The sequence below is a fragment of the Rhynchophorus ferrugineus genome, unplaced genomic scaffold (assembly GCF_030347505.1).
Source record: "Rhynchophorus ferrugineus isolate W39M unplaced genomic scaffold, kcgeb_rfMv2 rfM11, whole genome shotgun sequence".
Classification (NCBI taxonomy): Eukaryota; Metazoa; Arthropoda; class Insecta; order Coleoptera; family Curculionidae; genus Rhynchophorus; species Rhynchophorus ferrugineus.
The window spans coordinates 30,138,136-30,163,821 of NW_027472590.1; the positions used below are offsets into that span (position 1 = coordinate 30,138,136).

The 25,686-nt window shown below is 33.0% G+C and overlaps 1 protein-coding gene across 1 annotated transcript; it reads right to left on the reverse strand.

Annotated features, from left to right (window-relative positions):
- Positions 1-5,539: 5,539 nt before the first annotated feature.
- LOC143205196 (UDP-glycosyltransferase UGT5-like) lies at positions 5,540-25,296 on the reverse strand. The gene is made up of 7 exons (XM_076418331.1): positions 24,958-25,296; positions 24,645-24,897; positions 19,892-20,048; positions 18,893-19,091; positions 11,197-11,419; positions 7,317-7,533; positions 5,540-5,913 (listed from the first exon to the last, which is right to left on the reverse strand). The coding sequence occupies exons 1-7, from the start codon at positions 25,165-25,167 to the stop codon at positions 5,619-5,621; spliced, it is 1,554 nt and encodes a 517-aa protein (XP_076274446.1). The 5' UTR covers positions 25,168-25,296; the 3' UTR covers positions 5,540-5,618.
- Between the last annotated feature and the right edge of the window lie 390 nt (positions 25,297-25,686).

The window sequence follows — 25,686 nt, forward strand, 5'->3', positions numbered from 1 at the left end:
TCTTAGTATCACTATATATTTTATTTCTTCTGCTACTATCTATGTACACCATTCTTCATAAAATTAATCACTGAATTCTGTCTAATTATGCTCATTTTTATTTTTGAACAATTACAATCATATCTGTACACACAAACCTTTCACGCCATACAATACCATTTTCTACAGTTATATTCAATTAATTATGTGCATACCTTTAATTCTTTCCACTCTCATCACTCTGTCTCAGAAATTTATAGCATTCTACAGTATTATCACATATCCTGAAGTGACCTTCAGTTACATTATCTAGCTTAATTTGAGTGATGGCGGGGAATATGTTGACCTTAAAAGCTTTGCTCTATTACAGCTTATAGTCACAGACATTTATTTTTAAATAACCGCATAAAAAAACGCATGATGGAGACGAATCGCATTTTTTGACAATTAATTTATGCCATCTATGTGAAAAATATCCATATCTTCAAATAGTTCATGCAGATTATACATAATGCAGGTTATACATAGCATTATACATATAACCGCCTGTAGTTTATATTCATATTGTTCAACTTTTTCGAAAATAAATTGATTCCCATCGTTGTGCAGCTCTTGTAGTGGACGGTACAGAAAAGTGTGGATCAAAGACGACACTGTCTCACCAGACAATAACTATCTGTAGATGAATTGCCCTCTGGTGAATGTTGTATGAGCTAGCGTTACTTAATATATGTGAATTATGCTAGTTAACATATCCGATCACTCCAATAATACACTTTGCCATCGATAAAGCCGATTTTTAAGCCAAACCTGCAATTTCACAAAGAGTCATTTTAGTAATTAAACTTTGGCATTTGAACAAGTTGCTCAATTATGACGCTAAACTGATGACTCCAAAGCAGAGCGGTCATAATAACTTAACAACACGTACCTGCCTTTTTTGAAGAAATAATTCACATCGAATATACTAATAGAATAAGAATACTAGAATAAATGAAACTAAAATGAAATTAAAGTGAATATAACAGGGATTGTCCAATGGAAGAAGCCAAAAAAAAAATTCTTCGAGTGTCTCTTCAAGTCCTCATCATTACTAATACGGTCATAAAATAAATATTTGGTAAGACATCCTTCATGATCATTAGGGATAAATTCATAGTAGAGAACCAGAAGATATTGAGAAATACTGGCAATAATAGAATTTTTAGGAGCCTCATCCTTCAAAGATAAGAATAAAAAGGGTACGGAGGGGTTTATATTTATTGGGGATATAATTATAGTCACAACAATATTTTCTTAGATACGTTAGAGCTTTTTTTTCAAAGTTTATCTACGCTCAAAATAATGCAAAATAGGATCTTTTTCTCTTGAAAATCAATATTTTACAGATGCCTCAATATTCGAAACGTATACACAATTATGATAAAACATCAAGTATCTCCAAAAATAATTTATGTAGATAATTAACTACCTTTGTTCCGACAATCCCGGAATATTAAAGGTAACCCTCGTATTGTATTTCAAATTAACTGAGTGATGGTTACCTAATAACATTTAAATGTCGAAATTTTACAAACCGCAAATAAATTGCAATATCTTCAAAAGATTTAACAGTTATTAAATACTAAGTGAAAAAAATCTTTTTATACCGTTAGGCAATGTTGAAATCTTTAAACATATTATCTCAGCATTGGTAATCTTTTCTGATTAATTAATCAATAGGACAATCAATATATATCTTGATTAATATGATATATTTTTAAACTACATCACACATTATATAATGTTACTGGGAATTTAAGGTAGATTACACAACTTGCATTATCTATAGGATGGAACAGAATCGAATTTTTTCATCAGGATTTAATGGGGGGAAAGCCTACCATGTTATTTATGAACTTATGTATCGAAAGACCGGAAGTCATTCAGTGCAAAAGCCGTTTAGTTTGCTTTTTAAACACTAACCATATCATATCACAAGCCGTAGAAATGTTGCAGGCAACCGCTTCTATGGTGTAGTGTTTAGAGCGTTCAGTTGACACGTGGAAGTCACGGGTTCGATTCGTCTGTTATTGTTTTAGTTTGGTTAGAACATTTGTCAAATCACCTAGGTTAGGACCCCGAGGTATGAAGCGTTCCTTATTTTCAATAATTGTTTCTTTATTCTAATTTGTCCTCATACCTTTACTTGGCCTACCCGTTGCAATACTAATGAGAAATATGTAATATGATTTTTTTTGTTTAAATACACATGCAGCAATATCATGGCGCTTCATTCATATTTGATCGGACAACAACAAAATTTTAATTTTATCACAGATTATATTGCACATAAATGTGATGAACAGATATTGTTTATAGAAGAGAAGACTCTCTAGAAGTAGTACCTAATAGTATCTTGAAGCTGAGAACTTCATTGCAATAACTTTTTTGTTAATTTCTGAACTTGAACAATAAAAATATAAATAAGACACAAAAGAACTACAAAAACTTGTCCTACTTGGATTACATTTTTATTTATTCAAAAAATTAAATCAAAAATATTTATTACTGAGGAGCTAGCCGCGATAGCCGATGAATGAAAATTGTTGTACTATAAATAATCCCTCAAGAATGTACACTTACAATATCGTATTAACATCTCAGGGTCAATATACTATATAGACAAAAACTGTATGAAAATAGAATATGAATATATTAAACAGTACAGGAAGAAATGACACAAAATGATTTTGCAACAGGATATTACTTAAACGCCATTATCACTCAAAAGGAATTTCATATCTCCAACTTTCCATCTCTTAATTTTTGTAGAGTCATTTATTATGCTTATCATCACTACAAGTAGCACAGAAGAGATTTATAATGAGTTTAGGCTGCATATCTCCTTTTTCGGAAATAAAAGAAGCTTCATTGTATTTGATTTGCTAAGTTAAACTCATATATTAGGAGAAAACATATCAAATTTGTCTCAATTTTATGCATTGAATAACGTTAATATACATAATTTTTTGTATTCAACTTTGATATTGCTGCGACTAACAAGGAAAATATCGCGCCTCTATGATATCAAGCTACTGTTGGATGTTTCAGAAAGACTTCCAGACAGGTTCTTACAATAAGTGCAAATATACAAAGAGGAGCCTCACAGGTAAAAAGGAAACGTTTTAGTGTGTGTTAGTGAACGGATATCAAATAGAAATATATGTAACGTATAAAGACAAAAGATTGGGTCACAAACATCTCTTGGAATATATTTTTGGAATTAAAAAAAAAACATAAAAAACCAATTGAATATCGTAATTCATGACACTACTCACATGTACAACAAAATATTTCTTCGAATTTTTATGGTGGAAGTCCGTAAATACGTAATATTGCAAGTCAATATTGATAATTAAAAATAAACAATCAACAACACCAAAATTTTCCACTGTTTTCTGTGCGTTTATTTGAAGTCGTTTCGTTACTTATTGATATAAAATAATGTAATAATGACTTAATTCACTGACATTAGACAGTCCTACATGATGCTGATGATGAAACCGAATGACCTTGCTGAGGGTTAAGAGTAATTAGCGTTAATGGTTGAGACCGGGTCAGCGTATAAATAGATCCTCAACATCGAAAATGACTTGTACTATAAGAGACTTATCTCGGCACTCGATATAAAACGTGATCATAAAATAAATATTAGATAACATTTAATGAATTACGTCTTCTCGGCCCAATTTAATATATATCTCGTGCTAGATTAAATATTGTTGAATAAATATTAAGTAAATATTTGAGAATTCCTTATAAAACAACTGCAAGAGACGCCATTCGGATGTATGTTACATATTTTTCGCTCATTGATATTAATTTCCATCTTTTATGTATTTATGGTTAGTTTTAATGATTGTGAATTAATTTTAACGGATTTTTTTGTTTATTTAAAAAATACTATATCTATGTTAAATGCGTATATTTGAAGCAGAAAAATTCGTAGTAGATATTCAACAAGTTGCTTGGAATAATACTCCAGAGATTAAGAGTACAACTAAAGGAATTAATTATCCAAAAGAAGTGAAGGAAATGGTAGCTGAAAAACATAAATTACGAAAAATATGACAACAAAACAGAACATTGGCATATCATTGAACATTTTGGCCATCGTTTTCACTGACTTGTGTCACGATGCATTGTCTTGGTGAAGCAGCACTTTCTTCAAATGTGGCCGTTTTTCGGCGATTTCGTCCTCCCAATGGTCCAATAACGCTATGTAATATTCTCCGTTGATGGTCCTTCCTTTTTCAGGGTAGTCAAGGAAAATTATTCCATGCGCATCCCAAAATACAGACGCTATAACCTTGCCAGCCGACTGTTTGTTGTTTGTGTTTTCCCACGCTTTGGAGCGGGTTTATCGAGTGCCTGATTGGATGACTGTCGACTGGACTTTGGAGTGAAATGTTGGAGCCATGTTTCATCCATTGTTACATACCGATGCAAAAGCTCGTGTTTATTACGCTTGATCATCTTCAAACACTGCTCCGAATCATCAACTCATCGTTCTTTTTGGTCAAAAGTGAGCTCACGCGGCATTCGCTTTCTTATACCTAAATATTCCTGAACGATATGATGTACACGTTCAGTTGATATCTCTAGAGTGTCTGCTATTTCATTCAATTTCAATTTACGGTTATTAAAAATCATTTTGTGGATTTTATTAATGTTTTCGTCTGTAACAACCTCTTTTGGGCGTCCACTGCGTTCACCGTTTTCGGTGCTCATTTCACCACGTCTGAAATTAGCATACCAATCCTTGATGGTTGATTTTCCTGCGGAAGTGTCGGGAAACTTTTTTTGTGCCAAGCCAAAGCCAAGTTTTTGCTTCAACTGATATTTTTCCCTTCAAAAGACAATATTTTATCAACACGCGAAATTCCTTTTTATCCATTTTTTCACAATAACATAAGTAGCTTCACTCAAAAGGCTATAATTCAAAACTAATGATCCGACAGCTGCATATACGCATCTTTTGAGGGATAGGGCTAACTTAAAATCATATGGATTTCATTCTAGTAGCGCCATGTACGTGTCAGGTCAGGAACTTTTAAATTGACCTGTTGAAATTTCAATTGAATTGTTATTTACTCTACCCCTTAAACTAAAATAATAACCCTAGGTACAAAATGCATTTGCCTTAAAGGCAAATTTTAAAGAAGACATGAAATAATACTTGGGAGTAAAAGTAGTAACAATACTAGTAAAGAAGATAATAGATACTGTTTTGTCTGGAGATTACTTGGGTAAAGGTTTCTATAGTAACGTATTACAATGACATTCTATGTCAAACATCTATGTTCTTCAATTTTTTAATCACTATTCTATGTTTATATACCAATTATTTAGGTTTTTTCACTATCTGTTGTTATGGAGGTGGATGTTGTTAGAATTAGTGCAAACAAAATATAAAACATTGTATCCTGATGTCGATCTTTTATCTAGACCTATTCTTCATACCATTATATGTTAAAAACAATACATTTTATTATTTTGACAACGTTAATGTGTCCATTTATTTTCGATATTTAACATTTATAAGCACACAATACCGAACACAATAAGATATAAATAAATAATTAAATACAATATATTTACAAAGTTTTTTTCCGGATATTCTCCTTATTCACACTTTTTCTGTTAATGAGCTCTAGCGTTGCTTTGATAACTTTAAAACTAATATATACATATATCAAAGCTCCGATAAATAGAAATGCGATAACATCTAATAGAAAGTATTGATAAAATGGTAAGTCTATGGCTGTCGATCGCATATGGTTTCCTCCTTTGTTTCGAGCTACGTGTTCTATCCAGTATATGGCGGTGTCCATCGGTGACAATGGTCTATCCTTGAACCGTCTAGATAACTCTTTGGCTTTCTCTTGATTTCTGGAACATTTAACGATAAGATTTTTTTGTTGCGAGTTATTTTCACCTTATTGCGATAAAGTAGTACTAGAAATATTAATCAAAATAATATACATCATTTTTCTATAATCTTTTCAGACATTATCTTTTTGGCAATTTGATGGTGCCGTGTCGAATGAACGACGTTGGTTTGGCAGCGATCGATTTATCGATCTCAACTCGTGGTATGTCTTTCTTTCTTCTCATTCGAGCTACAACAAGTGATCTATCCTTCACTATTCTTGCAACCTATGGTCGGGCATTGTCATGCACGATGGTGACTGTGTCTTTTTCTATACTGTGCTTTTACTGGTGTTGATTTTTTCAATTAGTGTCGGTAGAAATTTGCAGGAACAATTTTTTCGGATATAGAAGCTCGTAATATATTACATCTTGCTGAGCTTACCATATGCCAGCAATACATATTCCACTTTCGTGTGTATTTGCAAAGCTCTCTCAGATTAATCCAGGCCTTCCTGCACTTGCTTCCTGCATCGCCAATTACAAAACATCATAGAAAACTGAAAATATTCTGGAAATAGTTGATTCCGTCAACCAATAAACTGATAAGGAACGTTCCTCAAGAGTTTGAGATACATTTTCAACTTACAGTTCATAAAATAACTTGACAAGAAAAAATAGTATGGAAGGAAACGAAAACTAGACGCAAAAAGGTAAATATGTCCACTACATAAAATATCTACAATCATCGGTGGTGTGAAAAAGAAATCAATATGAATATAAGAAAACATTGTTAGGCAGGATGATGACTGTGTCTTTTTCTATACTGTGCCTTTGCTGGTGTTAATTTTTTGAATTGATGTCGGTAGACATTTGCAACAACAATTTTTTCGGATATAAAAGCTCGTAATATATTACATCTTGCTGAGCTCACCATATGCACAGCAATATATATTCCGCTTTCGTGTGTATTTGCATAGCTCTCCCAGATTAACCCAGGCCTTCCTGCACTTGCTTCCTGCATCGCTATTTACAAAACATCATAGAAAACTGAAAATATTCTGGAAATAGTTGATTCCATCAACCAGTAAACTGATAAGGAAAGTTCCTCAAGAGGTTGAGATAGATTTTCAACTTGCTGTTCAGTATGTTCGGGCTTCTCTATTCTTTCGAATCTGTGGTTTAGTTACTGACATCATAAATTACCTTTAAACTGTTGCATGTTAAACTCACAGTTGATATATGAAGAAGCAATGTCGAATACGCAACAGTGAGCATATTTAGCATCTGTTCAATTGAACACTAAACGAAGAACTGCTAGTTTATGTGGAGAAATATCAAAATCTTTAATTTCATACTACTCATCTTCACGAATAAACACATAAGATCAAAACATAGGCAAGCGCTTTATATCTGTAACTTACTCAGGTTTTAGCAATGTTTGGATAGCGTTGAACAATTTTTCTTCTGTAGCCTCTGCTAGAATTAACATCAGGCCTCCGCCACTTCTTTCCAAATAATGAGCGTTGTGCCTCTGGTCTCCAAATTGGGGCATCACGATTGTTGGAATACCGCAGTGAATTGCTTCGGTAATCCCGAGCAATCCACAGTGAGATATAAACAGCTTCGCCTTTGGATTACCTAGAAAGAAATCAACGTTTTCTTAAGTCATAGAAGAATCCAAGAATAAAATAAAATGTATGGAAATTAATCAACAAAACGTTTTATTAGTTTGTTATATTTTGAAAATATATTCAGTGAATTTTGTAGTGACAATTACATTATATTTTTCAATATATTGGACATTCAATAATCTCTTGATTGTTGGTTCTAGCTTTTTCTCTTATAGCTTTTTCATTTAACATTTTAACCGTTTTTTCTGTTAAATATGAAGCCATACAAAATTAAATTTAATCACTGATAGATATCACTTCGACAGTCGATTGAAGTAAGACAATAAGCTGGTTTTATTATAATGGGACATATATTCACTGATTATGCAATTTATATGAGTATGTCGGCGATTATCCAGCATTATTTCCTAAATTTTCTTCACCATTTCTGGTGGTCGCTCCTTATTTGAATCGCCACTGCAGGTTTTATTTTAACACAAGTTGTCAACTAGCTAGTTTACAATTATCAGTCTGGTATATTACTATATGGGCCCAGAAGGGGACATAAAAATATTGCGAAATAAATTCTAGTTCGAATAGAATATTATTTGCAATGAGAATACATTTATGTCTTTTCAGAATAAATCGTTTAATTATATAAATATGATCAGTTTTTAGAATATCTAAAAATTCACTAATCAGAGCAACAAATGCCTTCTATGCATCTTTCTGATGTTTCTGAGACCATTTTTAACAAAACCCTTATGCAATAGAATGAAATATTATTGACACAATATAAAGCATAACATGATATTTTGCAGTTTAATTTTTACACCATATAATGGTTCGTAACTGTGGAGGGTTTCAATAAGGGTGGATCGATTTTGAAATAGCATGAAACAAGCTGTGAGTGGAGGGTTACCGAGATTCTTTGGCACCGAAGATTTTATTTGAAAGACCTATGTATGTCGTGTATATCACACCATTCTTTTTCTTTAACATACATAGTCTATGAAATAAAGTATTTTGATCTAAGTGGTCTAATTTTTTGGACTTTAAACATCTTTAATCTGGCTAAGTTTAGACCTGAAGGCAAGTTGATATTGAGTTTAAAGACATTGACTACATCTTATAGGTAGAAGCGAGGGTTTAAACATCACGATATAAGTGGACAATTCATGTGAGCATTGAGGGAGATAACCATATACTTAAATATTTTACGTAGAATTTAAAAAACATCAGATAAAAGAACGGTACCAAAATAATCACCCCCGCTTGTTGAAATTATTATTTGCAGTAATTATAGAAAATAATTAACAACTTTCATATAACATAGGTGATATTTATACAGTTCCCACGCTTGTACATATTTATACGTTTTTTTTAATTCGTAGTAGAAGAGTTTACTAGTAAAAGTAGAAGAAGAAGAGCATTTCTAACTGATTCAATTTTGGGTTCGCTTTGTTATCAGCATCTTGCAGGGTTATCGTGGAAACATCTCCTTATTTCTAGCGGTAGTGATTCAATATAATTTTGTTAGATAGTTCAATTAAATTATTACCAAGAAGACTAGGTCTGGAGAACAATATATGAGTGAATGAATTATGATTGAATATTAAGCAGGAATCGTATTAAGCACGAAGTCTTCTTAGCATAAAGGTAAAGCTGCTGAAATCAAACAAGTAACTGGTAACGTTTACCAAAATAGTTGTCATCGAGGCTCACAAGGAAGCGTATAGTGTACACCAGGAGAAAGCGTGCCCTGAACCACCGCCAGATATGTGTGTAATTGTTCAGGATATACACGAGCATTTAGTTATATTGTATAACTAGAGAATGAATACTGTTCCGCAGATATTCAAGTGATTAAATTTCAATTTATCAAGAAAAATGTACAGAGGTAGTAACAGAATATACTAAGTTAAAATAACTTGACAAGAGAAAATAGTATGGAAGGAAACAAAAACTAAACGCAAAAAGGTAAATACGTCCACTACATAAAATATGTACAATCATCGGTGGGTTGAAAAAGAGATCAATATAAATATAAGAAAACAACCCTAACCTACGAACTATTGTGGCTGTATAATTAACTGTAGTTTAAGAGTTTCGATAATATATGTTTTACATGTACTGTAATGTAGTAAATAATATGTGTTTTACATGTTACATGTATAATAAATTATACTTTCTAACATTATCCTCAACAATCTTAGATGTAGCACAAGCCTTGGATAGGGTTTGGCATGAAAGCCTTGTTCATAAACTAGAGAAAATGTTACCAAAACCATACATATAACTACTAAAATCGTACATTACAGCTAGAATATTTAGAGTGAAACAAGAAGAAGCTTACTCCACAATAAAAGAAGCTAAAGCAGGTGTACCACAAAGAAGTGTACTGGGGCCAGTGCTTTACCTACTCTACACTTGTGATATACCACAAATGGAGAATATTACGATGGCTACATTTGCTGATGATATTGCGATTATAGCTGTCGGAGACAATAGTGAAGAAGCCATAAGAAAATTACAATAGGCATGTAACAATATAGATTATTGGACACAAGCTTGGAGAATAAACATTAACCAAAGTAAATCTGTGCATGTGCAGTCCACCTACAATCAGATCGTACAAGTACCAATAACATTAAATAATACTATCATTCCATAACCAATAACACTAAATATCTCGGAATAAATCTTGATGCAAAACTTCGCTGGAAGGAACATATAAAGAAGAAAAGAAAAGAACTGGAATTGAAATATGGGAAAATGTATTGGTCAATTGGAAGAAAATCGCAATTATCAGTACATCATAAATTACTATTATATAAGCAAATACTGAAATCTATATGGAGTTCAATTATGGGGATGTTCTTCAAAGAGTAACATAAACAAAATACAAATTTTTTATAACAAAATCCTGAGAGGTATTGTGGGCGCAACCAAAAACTACAGGACTAACTACCTATATCGAGACTTTCTCTGTCAGTCAACTAATCAAGAGAATTGCAAGGGGGCATGAGGAAAGACTCCATTCTCATGAGAATATTCAAGAATTGCACGATTTGGGTACCACCAGAGCATGACACAATTTTCAAAACAATTTTTTAAGTTTTTAATTTTTAAAGTTTCAAAACAATCAAACCATCTGACCTTGTGTAGTGTTGTGCAGTGAGGTGCATATAATAAGAAATACAGCAGTGACATGTATAAACATTATTTCACCGGAGACTGAGATAGGACCGATGGGTCCTCCTAGTTATATACCAAGATTTAAGTTATCATAAAGGCAAATTGTAGGTTAGTCGGAAACGACTAGTAACAATGTAATAATTAAATAATAATAAAAAATCCTCAATAATACGCAAGCCAGCCAGCTTACTTGTAAATCATTGTTTTTTTTTAATATATAGTTATTATGACCTTTTTGTCATTGTCCAACCTTTAAATATGTAAAATTGGTTAAGCCTTTTGCAAGTAAATAAGTTGTTTCCGTGTTAGAACAGAAACGAAATAAAATAAATTGGCGTAAGCGCGAACGAAACAAAGACGGACTAATAACCGACACAAATACGATTGCCGCGAACAACGAAAGAGATGAACTAATAAAGGAACCCGTGATAATAACGACTACAAAGCCTCATGTTTAAACCAAACGAAATAACACGGAAACAAGACGGCTTACAGAGAATATCGAATTGTGGCATCCACTTGTATATCATTACATTGTCCGGCTTGTCTGGCATGGTGTCGTTCTCCCATTTCCACAGCACCCTTTGACGTAGCCTCGCAAACGCCCCGATGAACGCCCTACGCTTCTCCGAGGGAAACGTGTCGCCTTTGATCATGGATCCAAGACTGAAGTAGATTACTCCGGCATCTGAATTATTTATCCAGTTTTCTAAGATCTGCAAAATGATGAGTTATTTTATCGAGGATTACGGCAGATTTCGATATAAGACTACTTGTTATGTTAACGAATACATTTCTAGCTCCTGATAAATATTAATAAATGCAGATTATAATCTTTGTTCGCCTTTTTCGAAATAACCCGTAATTTGTCTACTTGGATAATAATCTTTCACTTTTAGTTCATAGTATGGAATAATATACAGTCTGAACTCAATAGATCAGAAAATGTAGAACATTTTTAGGAAACTATTAACTATTAAAATGCAATGAAGTGCTGTGTATCAAGTATGTGAATAGAAATTAATACGAGATATCGTTTATTCAGATTATAATCTTTGTTAGTCTTTTTTATTTAAGATTACCTACTTATGTAAAAATATTTAACTTTTAACAGGTTAATGGAAAAGTCCCCGGTCTGACGCATAGATGGCGCTACTAGAATTAAATCCATATGTTTTTAGTTAGCCCTAACCCTCAAAAGATGCGTGCATAAATTTGAGAGCTGTCGGCTCATTAGTTTGTGAAATATGGCATTCTGAGTGAAGCAACTTTTGTTATTGTGAAAAAAATGGATAAAAAGGAATTTCGCGTTTTGATTGCTTGCTGAAGGGAAAAAATACAGTTGAAGCAAAAACTTGACTTGATACCAAGATTCCGGATAGTGCCCCAGTAAAATCAACGATCAAGGATTAGTATGCTAAGTTTAGACGTGGTGAAATTATCACCGAACACGGTGAACGCAGTGGACGCCCAACAGAGGTTGTTACCGACGAAAATATTAAAAAATCCACAAAATGATTTTGAATGACCGTAAATTGAAATTGAATAGCAGACACAAATATATCAACTGAACGTGTACATCATATCATTCACGAATATTTGGGTATGAGAAAGCGCTCTGCAAAGTGGGTTCACGCCGCGCGAGTTCACTTTTGACCAAAAGCAATGACGAGTTGATGATTCGGAGCAGTGTTTGAAGATGATCAAACGTAATAAACCCAAGTTTTTCCATCGATATGTGACAATGGATGAAACTTGGCTCCATCATTTCACTCCGACGTCAAATCAACAGTCATCCAAGTGGACTGCACACGATGAACCCGCTCCAAAGCGTGGGAAAACGCAACAGTCGGCTGACAAGGTTATGGCGTTTGTATTTTGGGTTGAGTATGGGGAAATTTTCATTGACTACCTTCAAAAAGGAAGGTCAACATCAACGGCCTCAATTACATAGCGTTATTGAATCGTTTGAAGGACGAAATCGAAGAAAAACGGCCGCATTTGAGGAAAAAGAAGGTGCTCCTTCACCAAGACACTGCACCGTGTCACAAGTCAGTGAAATCGAGAACGATATAATCAGTATATCAGCCTTGAAGGGAATTATATTGAATAAAAAACTAATCTTTCCAAAAAAATGTGTTTTACTCTGGCACGGCAGTGGGCTTTACACTTGACCTGTTAGTTCATAGCATGGAATGATACACAGTTTCAACTTAATATTTGACATTGAACAGTATTTACAATTTCTAGCAGAATATTTGTTAATTCTAGTGCATATATGATGTTTTGTGTATCCGGTATATAATCAGATATCAAAAGAACGAGATATCGTTTTCATTGGAAAAAATTGGTTCGGTTTCATACCAAATATTAATAAAGCATAATAAATATTTATAAATCAAGATTAGAATCTTTGTTCGTCTATTTCAATTTAAGATAACCCGTAATTTGTCTACTTGAGCAACAGTCTTTAACTTTTAGTTCGTAACATGGAATAATATACATTTTTAACTTAATATGTAACATTGGGCAGACAAAATTTACCAATTTACCAATATCTATATATATCACTACATAGTATAAAACAAAGTCGCCTTTTCTGTCCCTATATCCCTATGTGCGCTTAAATCTTTAAAACTACGCAACGGATTTTGATGCGGTTTTTTTCAATAGATAGAGTGATTCAAGAGGAAGGTTTATATGTATAATACATGCATAATATACTAAGGCAACATTGCTAATTTTAGAGGTTTCTAACGCGATGTCGTAAATTAACCTATTTTTTTAGGCTTATTTAGCAATTAGCAAAAACGCTGCCTAACCCTACGAGTCAGATCAAATTAATGTACTATAGTATTGTACACCATAAAAAGGTCTACAAAAAAGTCCGCGATGGTATATGTTTATCTTTTAGGGATAACCCACATTAACCATTTTTATTGTTTACTTTTTACGTGAGAAAATGGCTTATTTACGAAGCTATTTTAAGCAATACGGCATTAATCCTTATCGAATTAAGTACCTTAAATACAGTGTGCAATTAATATAGATCAATATGGTTCCTTACAGCATGTAAATTAAACAAATATTTTTGGAGATATTACAAATTTAAAATTTGCGTTTAAAAATGTGTAATGTAATAAAAATTGTATGAATTTAGATATTCCAAAGATAGCAGGAAATCTTCATAGTAAGTATAAGGGAAGAGGAATTATATTACTCCAAATTTAATGCGTGCAGGCCAAGGGCAGTAATGAATGAACCAATAATACTGGATCGATTTTAATCATGTTTTCATTGAGTGACATAGGCATATATATCTTATGCCCGTGCAAAGTCGGAGCGGGCCGCTATGTTTTTATATACAACTTTATATATATATATATATATATATATATATATATATATATATATATAGAAGGGAACAGTTCAAGGTGAATGGGTACCAAATACGAATTGTAGTAGTTCAGTTTCGCAACCAAACTTCGGAAACATTTCATTTACAGTACTCTATTTAGATTCGGATAAACTAAACTAATTTGCAAAAATTAGTATAATGCGCTGAAAATGTTTTAATTTTAAAACTAAACGAAAAAAGATAGTTTTATAAATATTTTTTTCAGAAGAAAACTAAAACATAATTTTAAAAGATAATAATTGTTATTATATATATATATGTTCACCTTTCAATTAGATATTTGTATTCAATTATTTTTATCTATCTATTTGATATTTATAATTATTTTTATTCTATACACTTCTATACATCTTCACAACAAAAAATTTATCCACTGTTACCTTTTGAATTTACAACAAATTTGAAGAAACAAATTTGCATTACACTACAGTTTATAAAATGAACAGTTTAGATGGTCATGGAAGAGCTCTTAAGTAAGGATTAATATCAGAACTGGTTAGCTAGTTTATACTCAGGAACTTTTGACTATAAAATAGATTCGAACAATTATCTCCGTCCTTTTCTCTCTTAAAATTAACACAGGAAGGAATTCGTACATCTCCGTCTGTTATCACAAATATAAAAGCAGTCGGTATGTGTATCAACTGTTTTATAACAAAAAAATACACAATAAATAGCATCTAAGAAAATAAAATTAAGCTTACTATATCATACTTACTGGACAAAAAAATTTCATTCAGTTCACATTATGTAAAAAGGAGTTTAATTAATTTATATTTTAAGATATCCTTCAGTTATTTAAACGAAAAAAACAAACTGGCATTCTCATTCATTGAGTTTAGCGAGTTAGTTAGGGAAATATAACTTTTCATGGTACAAAAAACTCCGTTTTGACGTGATGTAAATTAAAATACCAGATTAGAACTTTACCCTTTGCTTCATTAAAAAAGTTTAGAAACGATTTCGGTAAAATGCGAAGGAATTCAATTTCCAAGTTTTTCGATGGTATGTTTGAAGATATTTACGATCCGAATCGTTCTTGGAGGTTTTTGAATGTGTTGATACCAATAATATATAGTATACTAACATATATTTACCGGGGTTAACTAGTCATTTTACAAATATAACGATGAGGAATGGTGGCAAATATAAATTTACGGTCCCTAATATTTTCGGCTATAATATCTAATATTTCACTTATATCCTCACCAAACTCATAAAATATCTACTAAAGCATGCTCAAATATATAGATAAATAAATAAATGTTACTTATACACCTTGTATAAAAATTAGTTGTCACAAGCTCAAAAATGTTTTTAAATTTTAGAAATTCCTCAAGATTAATATAAGTGAAATTAAAGCTTTTTAATATCAGCGAACGAAACAAAAATGAAGAATGTTAATTGGCAAACTCTAAATGAAACTCAATTAATAACCAATATCGAAAAATTACGAGAGGCCAGAAAATTCGACTAGCTCTTTTTAAATATCACCATAGACTCGTTCTTTTGTTAAATTAAAATGTTTCAATGCAAATAGAAAGGCTCGAGTCGAGATCTTTCATTCAACCCAGATGAACGACCGAGAAAGAGCGCAATTATATAGATGGTGTAGCATTTTAACATGAAGTGCAATGACCTTCAAAGACCCTGATATGCACCAGGGCCGTATCGGCGAGGATTTATTTGATTTTTATCGGTTTTGCGAAAGGCGGTTTGAGAAGATCTGGCTCCTAATATTCTAATTTTCGTCATAGACGTTTCTTTCGTCATATTCACTGTATGTAATGACATTTTTGTTTTGCTGAAGTGTATTTGTGTACTATTACTATATGATAAAATATTACTCAGGAAAATGTGAGAGCAAAATTATATTGTAATACCATTTGTTCATAGATTCACATTATTTGTAGTTGAGTATATATTGTAGCATGTTGGCAACATTGCTTTCATGTAAATAATATGACGCATACCCTGAGATGACATACCAAGTTTATCAGGTTATATTTCAGTGTATTATACGCTTTGTTCTGCGTCTACTAACACAAGTAACCATTGAACTGTGTGATCTCAGCATAACAGCATGAAATTATAGCATGCACAGTAATAACAGCACATACAAAGTATTAATAATAAACAAGAATAGTGAGCGAACCCCTAAGTTAACTGGCAGCGACCGATGAACATTAAAAAAGGAAGGAAGATTCATCAAAAAGAATTCATTGATCTTAAAAGAATATGGTATATTTGCATTTCCACAAACACATTGCGTCACAATGCTACCAACTGCTAAGTATATGTACGGAGAACCCCAAAAGAAGCATCAATCCAGGCTACCTGCCTCCCACGGTCAAACATGGATGGGGAAGAATTAGCAGATGTCTAGGTACAAGAAAGGAATAACATTTAGGTGTCAAATCAGATTCAGGTCAGGTGTTCCAATCATATTGTATATATGAACAGAAAACGCTAGAAATTTCAATAAGATCTCATTAAATATCATTGTTAAATTTATATAACTTTTAAAATACACTGTAGTAATCGTTATTCAAGAAGCTTTACTATAGCCTGTTTGAAATATCTTATTTAATTTCGTTTCGTGGCTGGATGGTGATTCATAATTAAAGCGCCTGAAGCAGATTATTAAAGATAAACATCAGAATTAGTGAAAAAAGTATTGTCTTCCATCACGATGGCACTAGATCATCCACATCTAGTGCTTTGCTAAGAAACTTTAACGCATTGATTGTATTTGAGCACTATTTTACCTGATCTCTCTAAAATATTTTTAATATTGAAAAGTTGTCTTCGAAAGGAGCTTCTGAAAATCACTTGACATAATATTGCCCAGAAATCCAGTAACCGAATGATGGTTTTACCAGAGAAATGGCAAAAGGCCATTGAACAAAATAGCACTGAAATAGATTTCTAAAGAGGCTAAATTACTTTTCTCTAACTCATTAGATGGCTTATGTATTACTTTGGCATTTTTTCCTATAAATTAGTTTTAAAGGCTTATTTTTTATTTGAAGCTTTAGGGTAACACATCTTTATCCCATTTTTCAAGAAGATTACAGATTCCATCTCGAAAGAATGATGTATCTTGTGAGGCTATCGACATATTTTTAGTATCTTCTAAGAAGCGAATCGCTTTTCTGACAGGTCAGGACTGATATGTCGGAACAACTAGTTCAAGTAGTACAAGATGAAGTACAACATTTTAGAAGCTACTAATATTGAATGAAACTATTTCTGATAATTGAAGAAGTACGAAAATGATTGAATCGCTGCTAAACCAACGTCGTTTTTTCGAGTACAGTATCGTAATTTTGCCAGAAAGATGGGAAAAAGTTACTAAAAGTGATGGAAAACATCGTGGTATAAGTTATATCATCTCTTATCAATAAATACATTTTTAAAGTCAATACTTAAACAATTCAAGCTACATCAGAAGAAGCAATGTCTGGAGAACACAACGGGTGGGGAGCACTTTCCATTTTAATGTTTTTGTTCATATTCCGGTCCTTCGAATTCCGGTCGAGTACTGCCTTCAAAGACTCGTCTTCAGTTTTTTTTCGCCTGAAGAGAACGCCCTTTTTTCGGCGTCACAATCACCGATTCTAAAACGTTGAAATGAGTATTCACACGTTAAAATTGATGGAGCATGGAAGATTTTTCTTCGAATTGGAGTAAATCCCGTAAAAATTCAGACACTTTCAAAACACTGAAAAAAAATTTTACGCTTCGACGAAATGACAAACACTGAAAAGTGGGGCTTCAAGATGAAACTAATTATAAATGTACCCAATGCTATTTAATACACAGTAACACCATCTATTGTAAATAACCTATTATTAATTTATAGGCCCACATAAAACACAAAATTACAGTAATACATTATGTATTATAGTTGAAAAGATATAAAAACCTTTTACAGTGCCTTCAAAGACTTCAGAGCGAGAGGAAACCTGGGGAATTAAAAGGTACAATCTATAATTGAACGGAAGCACTTTCTAACTAAAATTAAACTCTTTATTTTAATTAATGTAATGCAATGAACTGGTTTATGATATAAATTTATATTTTTTGAACCTTTTCTTAATCCCTTTTTGCACATATTTTACATTTTAGATGTAAAATAGATAAAAGCCAACTTTATTCGTATATAGATTTAACAAAGTTCCTGTAAACTCTTGCAAATTGAAATGGTTCAAATACACATTTGGCTTAGTTCTGTTCATTTTCGTATTTTGCCAGTAAATCCTATTCCTAAAAAGGCGCTTTTCTATAGTCATTGAAATATTTTTATATTTTATATAAGCTGTGGCATTTATCTAATTATATCATTTTTAAAAAATTTTCAATCTTTGGATTTTATCATTAATAATTTCGTTACTTACATTCCTATATGTCTTTAAGTAACTTGATAAACACATTTTCATATAGGTTAGTACTTTTTTACCTTATGTTGTTTAATAAATAAGGCATTATTCTGTTATTTTAACGAAATTATGGAGGAATAAGTCAAATTGAGGGTTACCCTCAAACTTTAGACTTTATATTCTATAAATTTATAATTATATAAATAGATGTTTAGTCAAAAATCAAGCAAAATGTCGAAAAATAATGGATCAGAAAATATATAAGCACTTAACAGATTATAAGTAGTAAATAACGTTTCATGTTATATCAGAAATATTAGTACAGATGAAAATATAATTTATTTGAATGTATATTGGCTGTTTCATGCTTGGTTTACAACAACACTTACTTTTGGAAGAGGTTTAACTTTTTTGTTGGTGATGTGGATCCCACCAACTTCAATTATACTGGGTGTTAGAGGTCTGGCGCCGTGGAGGGTGTGGTGTGAATTTACTAACAACAAACTAGCCTGGTGTGGATCAGCAGCATCTTCCCCTATAAACTGTTGTGAATACCGACGTCCAGCAGGTTCTATATTGTATTTGTACCTGAAGTTGTATTAATATTCGGCATAACTATTTATTCTTTTTTATATAGCATTGAATATAACATTTTGAGGGAAGCAACTTTGGTTATTGCGAAAATGGATAAAAAGGAATTTCGCGTGTTGATAAAATATTGCTTTTTGAAGGGAAAAAATACAGTTGAAGCAAAAACTTGGGATGATGCCGAGTTTCTGGGCACTGCCCCAGGAAAAGCAACCATGGAGGATTGATATGCTAAGTTTGGACGTGGTGGAATGAGTACCGAAATCGGTGAACGCAATGGACGCCCAAAAGAGGTTGTTACTGATGAAACCATTTAAAAAATCCACAAAATGATTTTGAATGACCGTAAATTAAAATTGAATAAAATAGCAGATACGCTAAATATATTAACTGAACGTGTACATCATATCATTCACGAATATTTGGGTATGAGAAAGGTCTGTGCAATGTGGGTGCAGTGTTCTGGTTCCCTGTTGGAATGCAAAGGTCTCTGATAATAGAACCGGATGAAGTCTACAATTAGCGTAACTTATATTTTACAGGGCTGTCCCAACCATTTATAATAAATTTGCGTCGCAACAGTATCATCATGTTGCCAGAAACGTGGGAAAAAATGTTACAAAAAGTGATGGCAAATATTGTGGAATAAATTATAGCATCTTTTTTCAATAAATACCTTTTGAAAGTTAAAACTTAATCAAATTAAACTACATTAGGCTATATATGTTTATTCAGGCTATATTTTAAATATATCTTTAATAGATAGACTAAAAACGTCAAATGATATTTAAAGAACTCACCAAAGGACAGAAAATATATGTTCAAGAGTATTTTCAACCCTATTCCAAAACGTCATTGGATGCTTGAATCCATTGAGGAGAACCTGATCTGTGGATGGGTTTTGACTAGAGCCAAGCCAGCCTGGATGCCACGGCATCATTCCACAGGTACTAAACCCTAGAGAATACAGAGTTATGGGCGACTATCTTAAAAATTTGGGATGATATATAGTTTTTAGCCTATTGGATAATACTCTCCATGTTTATCTTATTGAATGGAAAAACTTTTTTATTGGATATAATAAACCTTTTAGTGATGTTTGTTTTTCTATTAATGAGCAAAAATTATTGAAAACGTAATTTATAGTTAGATTTTTTGGAGAATCTCTATCATTTTTGATATAAAAACTTTTACTATTAGTATTCTCTCGTTTGTAAGTTACGAAAAGCAAGTTTAGATTAAACGATTCAGATTTATATCACTATCACTACATAGTATAAAACAAAGTCGCCTTTTCTGTCCCTATATCCCTATGTGCGCTTAAATCTTTAAAACTACGCAACGGATTTTGATGCGGTTTTTTTCAATAGATAAAGTGATTCAAGAGGAAGGTTTATATGTATAATACATGCATAATATACTAAGGCAACATTACTAATTTTAGATTTTTCTAACGTGATGTCGTAAATTAAACTATTTTTTAGGCTTATTTAGCAATTAGCAAAAACGCTGCCTAACCCTACGAGTTAGATCAAATTAATGTACTACAGTATTGTACACCATAAAAAGGTCTACAAAAAAGTCCGCGATGGTATATGTTTATCTTTTAGGGATAACCCACGTTAACCATTTTTATTGTTTACTTTTTACGTGAGAAAATGGCTTATTTACGAAGCTATTTTAAGCAATACGGCATTAATCCTTATCGAATTAAGTACCTTAAATACAATGTGCAATTAATATAGATCAATATGGTTCCTTACAGCATGTAAATTAAACAAATATTTTCGGAGATATTACAAATTTAAAATTTGCGTTTAAAAATGTGTAATGTAATAAAAATTGTATGAATTTAGATATTCCAAAGATAGCAGGAAATCTTCATAGTAAGTATAGGGGAAGAGGAATTGTTTTACTCCAAATTTAATGCGTGCAGGCCAAGGGCAGTAATGAATGAACCAAAAATACTGGATCGATTTTAATCATGTTTTCATTGAGTGACATAGGCATATATATTTTATGCCCGTGCAAAGTCGGAGCGGGCCGCTATGTTTTTATATACAACGTTCATATTTTTTCTGTAGTGTATTTAATTTAGTATCAGCATTGCACCCGTGCGAAGCCGGGGCGGGTCGCTAGTTATAACTAAAAGCAGAAATAATTGACTAGTGTACTGAGACACCAATTAAGCAATATCTGGTATCAATTCTCGACAAGAGAGCAACATCTTAACATTGCTTTTCTGAACAGATTTCAGAAGAAGACAATTCTAAACAATGTATTTCTACAACGTATTTTACTGAAAAATTTAACTCATTTGGACATTTTTAATTGATATTTGTCTATAATAGTGGTAGGCTTCTCTTATTAAGATAGGTTTCTAAGTGCCGTTTAAATAAGTTAATTTGAAGACAGTTCATGAGCGACCAAGGCGTCTAATTTTGAAATGTTCAAAGAATTTTAATATTTTCTTATTATGGTAAACGTTTAGACCTGCGGGAAGCATATATTCATTTTGTGATTACCAATCCCAATTAACCATCGCTACAACCAGTGTTCAAGCACGAGTGGTTTGAAGAAAGTCAGCTTATTCACCAGATTTATGCCCCGTTGACTTCTATTTCATACACCCAAAAAAGTATTCCATAGAATGCGATCAGTCAGTGATAGAGTCATTTTTACAACTACAAGTCCAATCTAGATTTCTGTTTCGTTTGCGCGAACTTTTTGAACCTCCTAGCACAATGAGTGGTAGGTAGGGAGTGCGAGATAGGTCGTCACGTTTTTGGAGTTTTTCCTATGTTTTATTGAATTAGACTAATTATACTTAACGTTTATCTTATCTCATTCATGTCTGTCAGTTTCGAACGGATGTTTTATTTTCAGAATGAATAATTGACGATCAAGCATTTAAGTTTATATGACCTGAATAGTCAACCGAGAAAAACGTGATGCCCGATAAGAGTGAGACGTTATCACAGACGACGTATCAACAAGGAGACGATTTCGCGTAATATATTGGTTGTACGTGAGCTAATTATATCACCACGCCAAATTTTAATCAGACATATGGAATTCGTAAATACTAATGTCTTAGTTATGCACACGTTTTTTAGTTTTGACGATTAGGAATTAGTGGAATATCCATCTTGAACAATACGTGCTCCGAATGGCATACAAATAGCTAACTAACTATTCAGGGTTAGTTAATTATTAGGGAATACACGTTTTCATTGGTGAGCTATACATCAAAATAGGGTGGCTTGGTGGTCATCATTTTCAAAAAGTTGCAAAAAATGCCGGAAAGTTGATTTAACTGCGCCAACCATGAAGAAAGTTGTTGAAACACTTAGGAACACTCAATTTTTAAATAATAAGATAATGTCAAGTCATTCTTTAGGATTTTGCTGTTCATTATGTCTATTTTTTCCTTCTGGTCTTCTGTTCATTAATCCTTCGTTCATCGTTCGTTCGATAGACATGTTCAAACTGTTATAATCTCCACTGGGAGTCATCCACCTGTTCTATGCCATCTTATCCCTAACTACTCCACTCGTACCTCTCATATAATTGCTGATGTTGCTTAATGCTCGTTGTTATAATGCTCTTGTTTCCAGGACTGAAGTTGGCTTGCTGGACCCCCTTCCTATCCACTATCACAATTTTCGTCACTTGGACCATTACTACCCTCATTATTAGCGGATACTTATGTCAATTTTAGAAGATAGAACATTGGCCTTATCTTATTTGGTCCAATTTCTGGGATATCCTCCACTCTTGACCTGATCGCGAGCATATATATATCGATGATTCTATATCTCGCAGTGGGTTTGGCATGATATTTGTGGCCGACAATCGGGCATTCTCTTTCAAGCTCTCTGAACAGGTTTATTGTTATACCGGGAAATAAGCACTCGGATAGTGTGGCTCCTCTCTACATATTTCTTCCCTTCATCGCCACGTCATAGTTCTGAATCGATTAAAATTGGGTCACTGTCGTTTCTCGCATGATCACTTGATGATATTGAGGTCGCTTGCTCAATGTGAGTTTTGTCATCTTGCCCCTTTTTCAGACTACCACGTACTGTCCACGACTAACCCATAATAGAGCTATATATAGACTGCAAAACTTAGATGAATTAAATCCATATGTTTTTTAGTCAGCCCTAACCCTCAAAAGACGCGTGTATATATTTGACAGCTGTCGGGTCATTAGTTTGTGAATTATAGCATTTTGAATAAAGCAACTATTGTTATTGTGAAAAAAATTAATAAAAAGGAATTTCACATATTGATAAAATATTGCTTTTTGAAGGGAAAAAATACAGTTGAAGGAAAAACATGGCTTGATGCCGAGTTTCCGGATAATGCCCTAGGAAAATCAACCATCAAGGATTGGTATGCTAAGTTTAGACGTGACGCAATGAGCACCGAAGACGGTAAACGCAGTGGACGCCCAAAAGAAGTTGTTATCGTCAAAAACATTTAAAAAATCCAAAAAATTATTTTAAATGACCGTAAATTGAAATTGAATGAAATAGCAGATACTATAAAGATCAGCATAGCACACTGAACGTGTACATCATATCATTCACGAATATTTGGGTATAAGAAAGCTCTGTGCAAAGTGGGTGCCGCGTGAGCTCACTTTTGACTAAAAACAACGACGAGTTGATGATTCGCAGCAGTGCTTGAAGATGATCAAGCGTAATAAACCCAAGTGTTTGGGTCGATATGGGACAATGTATGAAACATGGCTTCATCATTTCACTCCAAAGTCCAATCGACAGTTATCCGAGTGGACTGCACACGATGAACCTGCTCCAAAGCATGGGAAAACGCAATAGTCGGCTGGAAGAGTTATGGCGTCTGTATTTTGGAATGTGCATGGAACAATTTTCCTTGACTACCTTGAAAAAAGAAGGACCATCAATAGCGACTATTGCATAGCATTATTGGACTGTTGGAAGGACGAAATCGCCAAAAAATGACCGCATTTCAAGAAAAAGAAAGTGCTGCTTCACCAAGACAATGCGCGTCAAAAGTCAGTGAAAACGATGTCAAAAATCCATGAATTGCAGATATCCACCATACTCTTCAGGTCTGGCCCCTAGCGACTATTTCCTGTTCTCGGATCTCAAAAGAATGTTCGTTGAGAAGAAATTTTCGTCGAATGAATAGGTGGTCGCCAAAACTGAGGCCTATTTTGAAGCAAAGGACAAATCGTACTACAAAAATAGTATCGAAAAGTTGGAGGGTCCCAATCAGTGTATCACGCTTGAAGGGAATTATGTTGAATAAAAAAAAATTGCCAAAAAATGTGTTTTACTACGGTAGGCCGGGGACTTGACCTGTATTTGTGCCCATTTTTAACCTCGGCGACAAAACTTCAGCACACTAGGCATTGTTCGTCACAACCTCATAATTAATTTTAGGACTTTACGAGTAGTTTTTATGAAATCGTCATTACAAAATAGTTTTAAAAGAGGCTTTAAAATTCACAATAATTTTAATATAGTGAACCTGGTATAAATTATGTTAAATATAACTTACCAATGAACGGTGCTTTATATCTATTGGGTAACCCCAGATAACAGTTGTTGTTGAAGAATTCTACCAATATCACATCGAAGTTGTTATTCTCTTTTAAGAACGATTGAAATAGTGGGTTGGAGAGTCCTTCTTGACAAGTTATTTTACCAAAGTAACTTATCATGAATACGCTAATGAGAGCTGATATTGTTGGCGATGAAGATAACTCGTCTAGTGTGATCGCCTCCTGCATTGGCTGTCCGATGAGGATCTCCTGTAATATCACACAAAGATGATAATGACCTGGATATCACAATGATTATCTGAAACATACCCTGACATTTTTTGTCGTATTATTTGTGACAGGGACATGTGTAATGACGGTAATATTATGTCCCCTGTTTCCCAGTTCCTGGACAAGAGGCTCGTACACCATCACATGACTTTTACCGGGATAGGGAAACACTACCAAGATATTATACGAATATACACACTGTACGAGACAAGTGACCCACAACAACAATGTTGTTACTCTGAACGACATCTTTACAAGATCTGATCCATACCACTGTTTTATTTCGGCTTTCTGACGTACATTTATTACTTTTCTATTAGGCTAAAATTCTTATCAAAACACTTAATTTCACTTTATCTCTTCCACGGAATTTCATGCATACTTTACGCCTAAGCTGATCCCGTTTTTTCTTAATAAACTGTCCTGTCATGAGTTAGTCACGCATAGTTCTGTATTATATGCGATCATAGTTAGTTATGCATGAAACATACTAAATTCTTAAACTAACATCGATTATTAGTGAGAATATATAGAATCTATAGTGCTTAATGTTGTTTTATTGATAGTTTAGCTACAATGACCTAATCTCAATTATAATCTTGATCTATTTAGATCACGCAAATCAGAACTGGATTTTTATATATAGTAGCTAATAATGGTAATTCAAACTTTCTTGTTTTTAAAGAAAATTTATTCATTTAAATTTTCAACACGTGATGTTTTGGTCCTTTTAATTTTCTAAATTTTTATCCTTTTAATTCCGTTACT

What these genes read in the sequence shown, in the direction of transcription:
- LOC143205196 (XM_076418331.1), bottom strand. Translation starts at nt 25,167, where the DNA reads ATGTCGTTCAGAGTAACAACATTGTTGTTGTGGGTCACTTGTCTCGTA. An exon ending in ATATAAAGCACCGTTCATTG is followed by an intron (nt 20,049 to 24,644) that starts GTAAGTTATATT and finishes TGTATTCTCTAG; the next exon opens with GGTTTAGTACCTGTGGAATG. An exon ending in CATATATTTTCTGTCCTTTG is followed by an intron (nt 19,092 to 19,891) that starts GTGAGTTCTTTA and finishes ATACAACTTCAG; the next exon opens with GTACAAATACAATATAGAAC.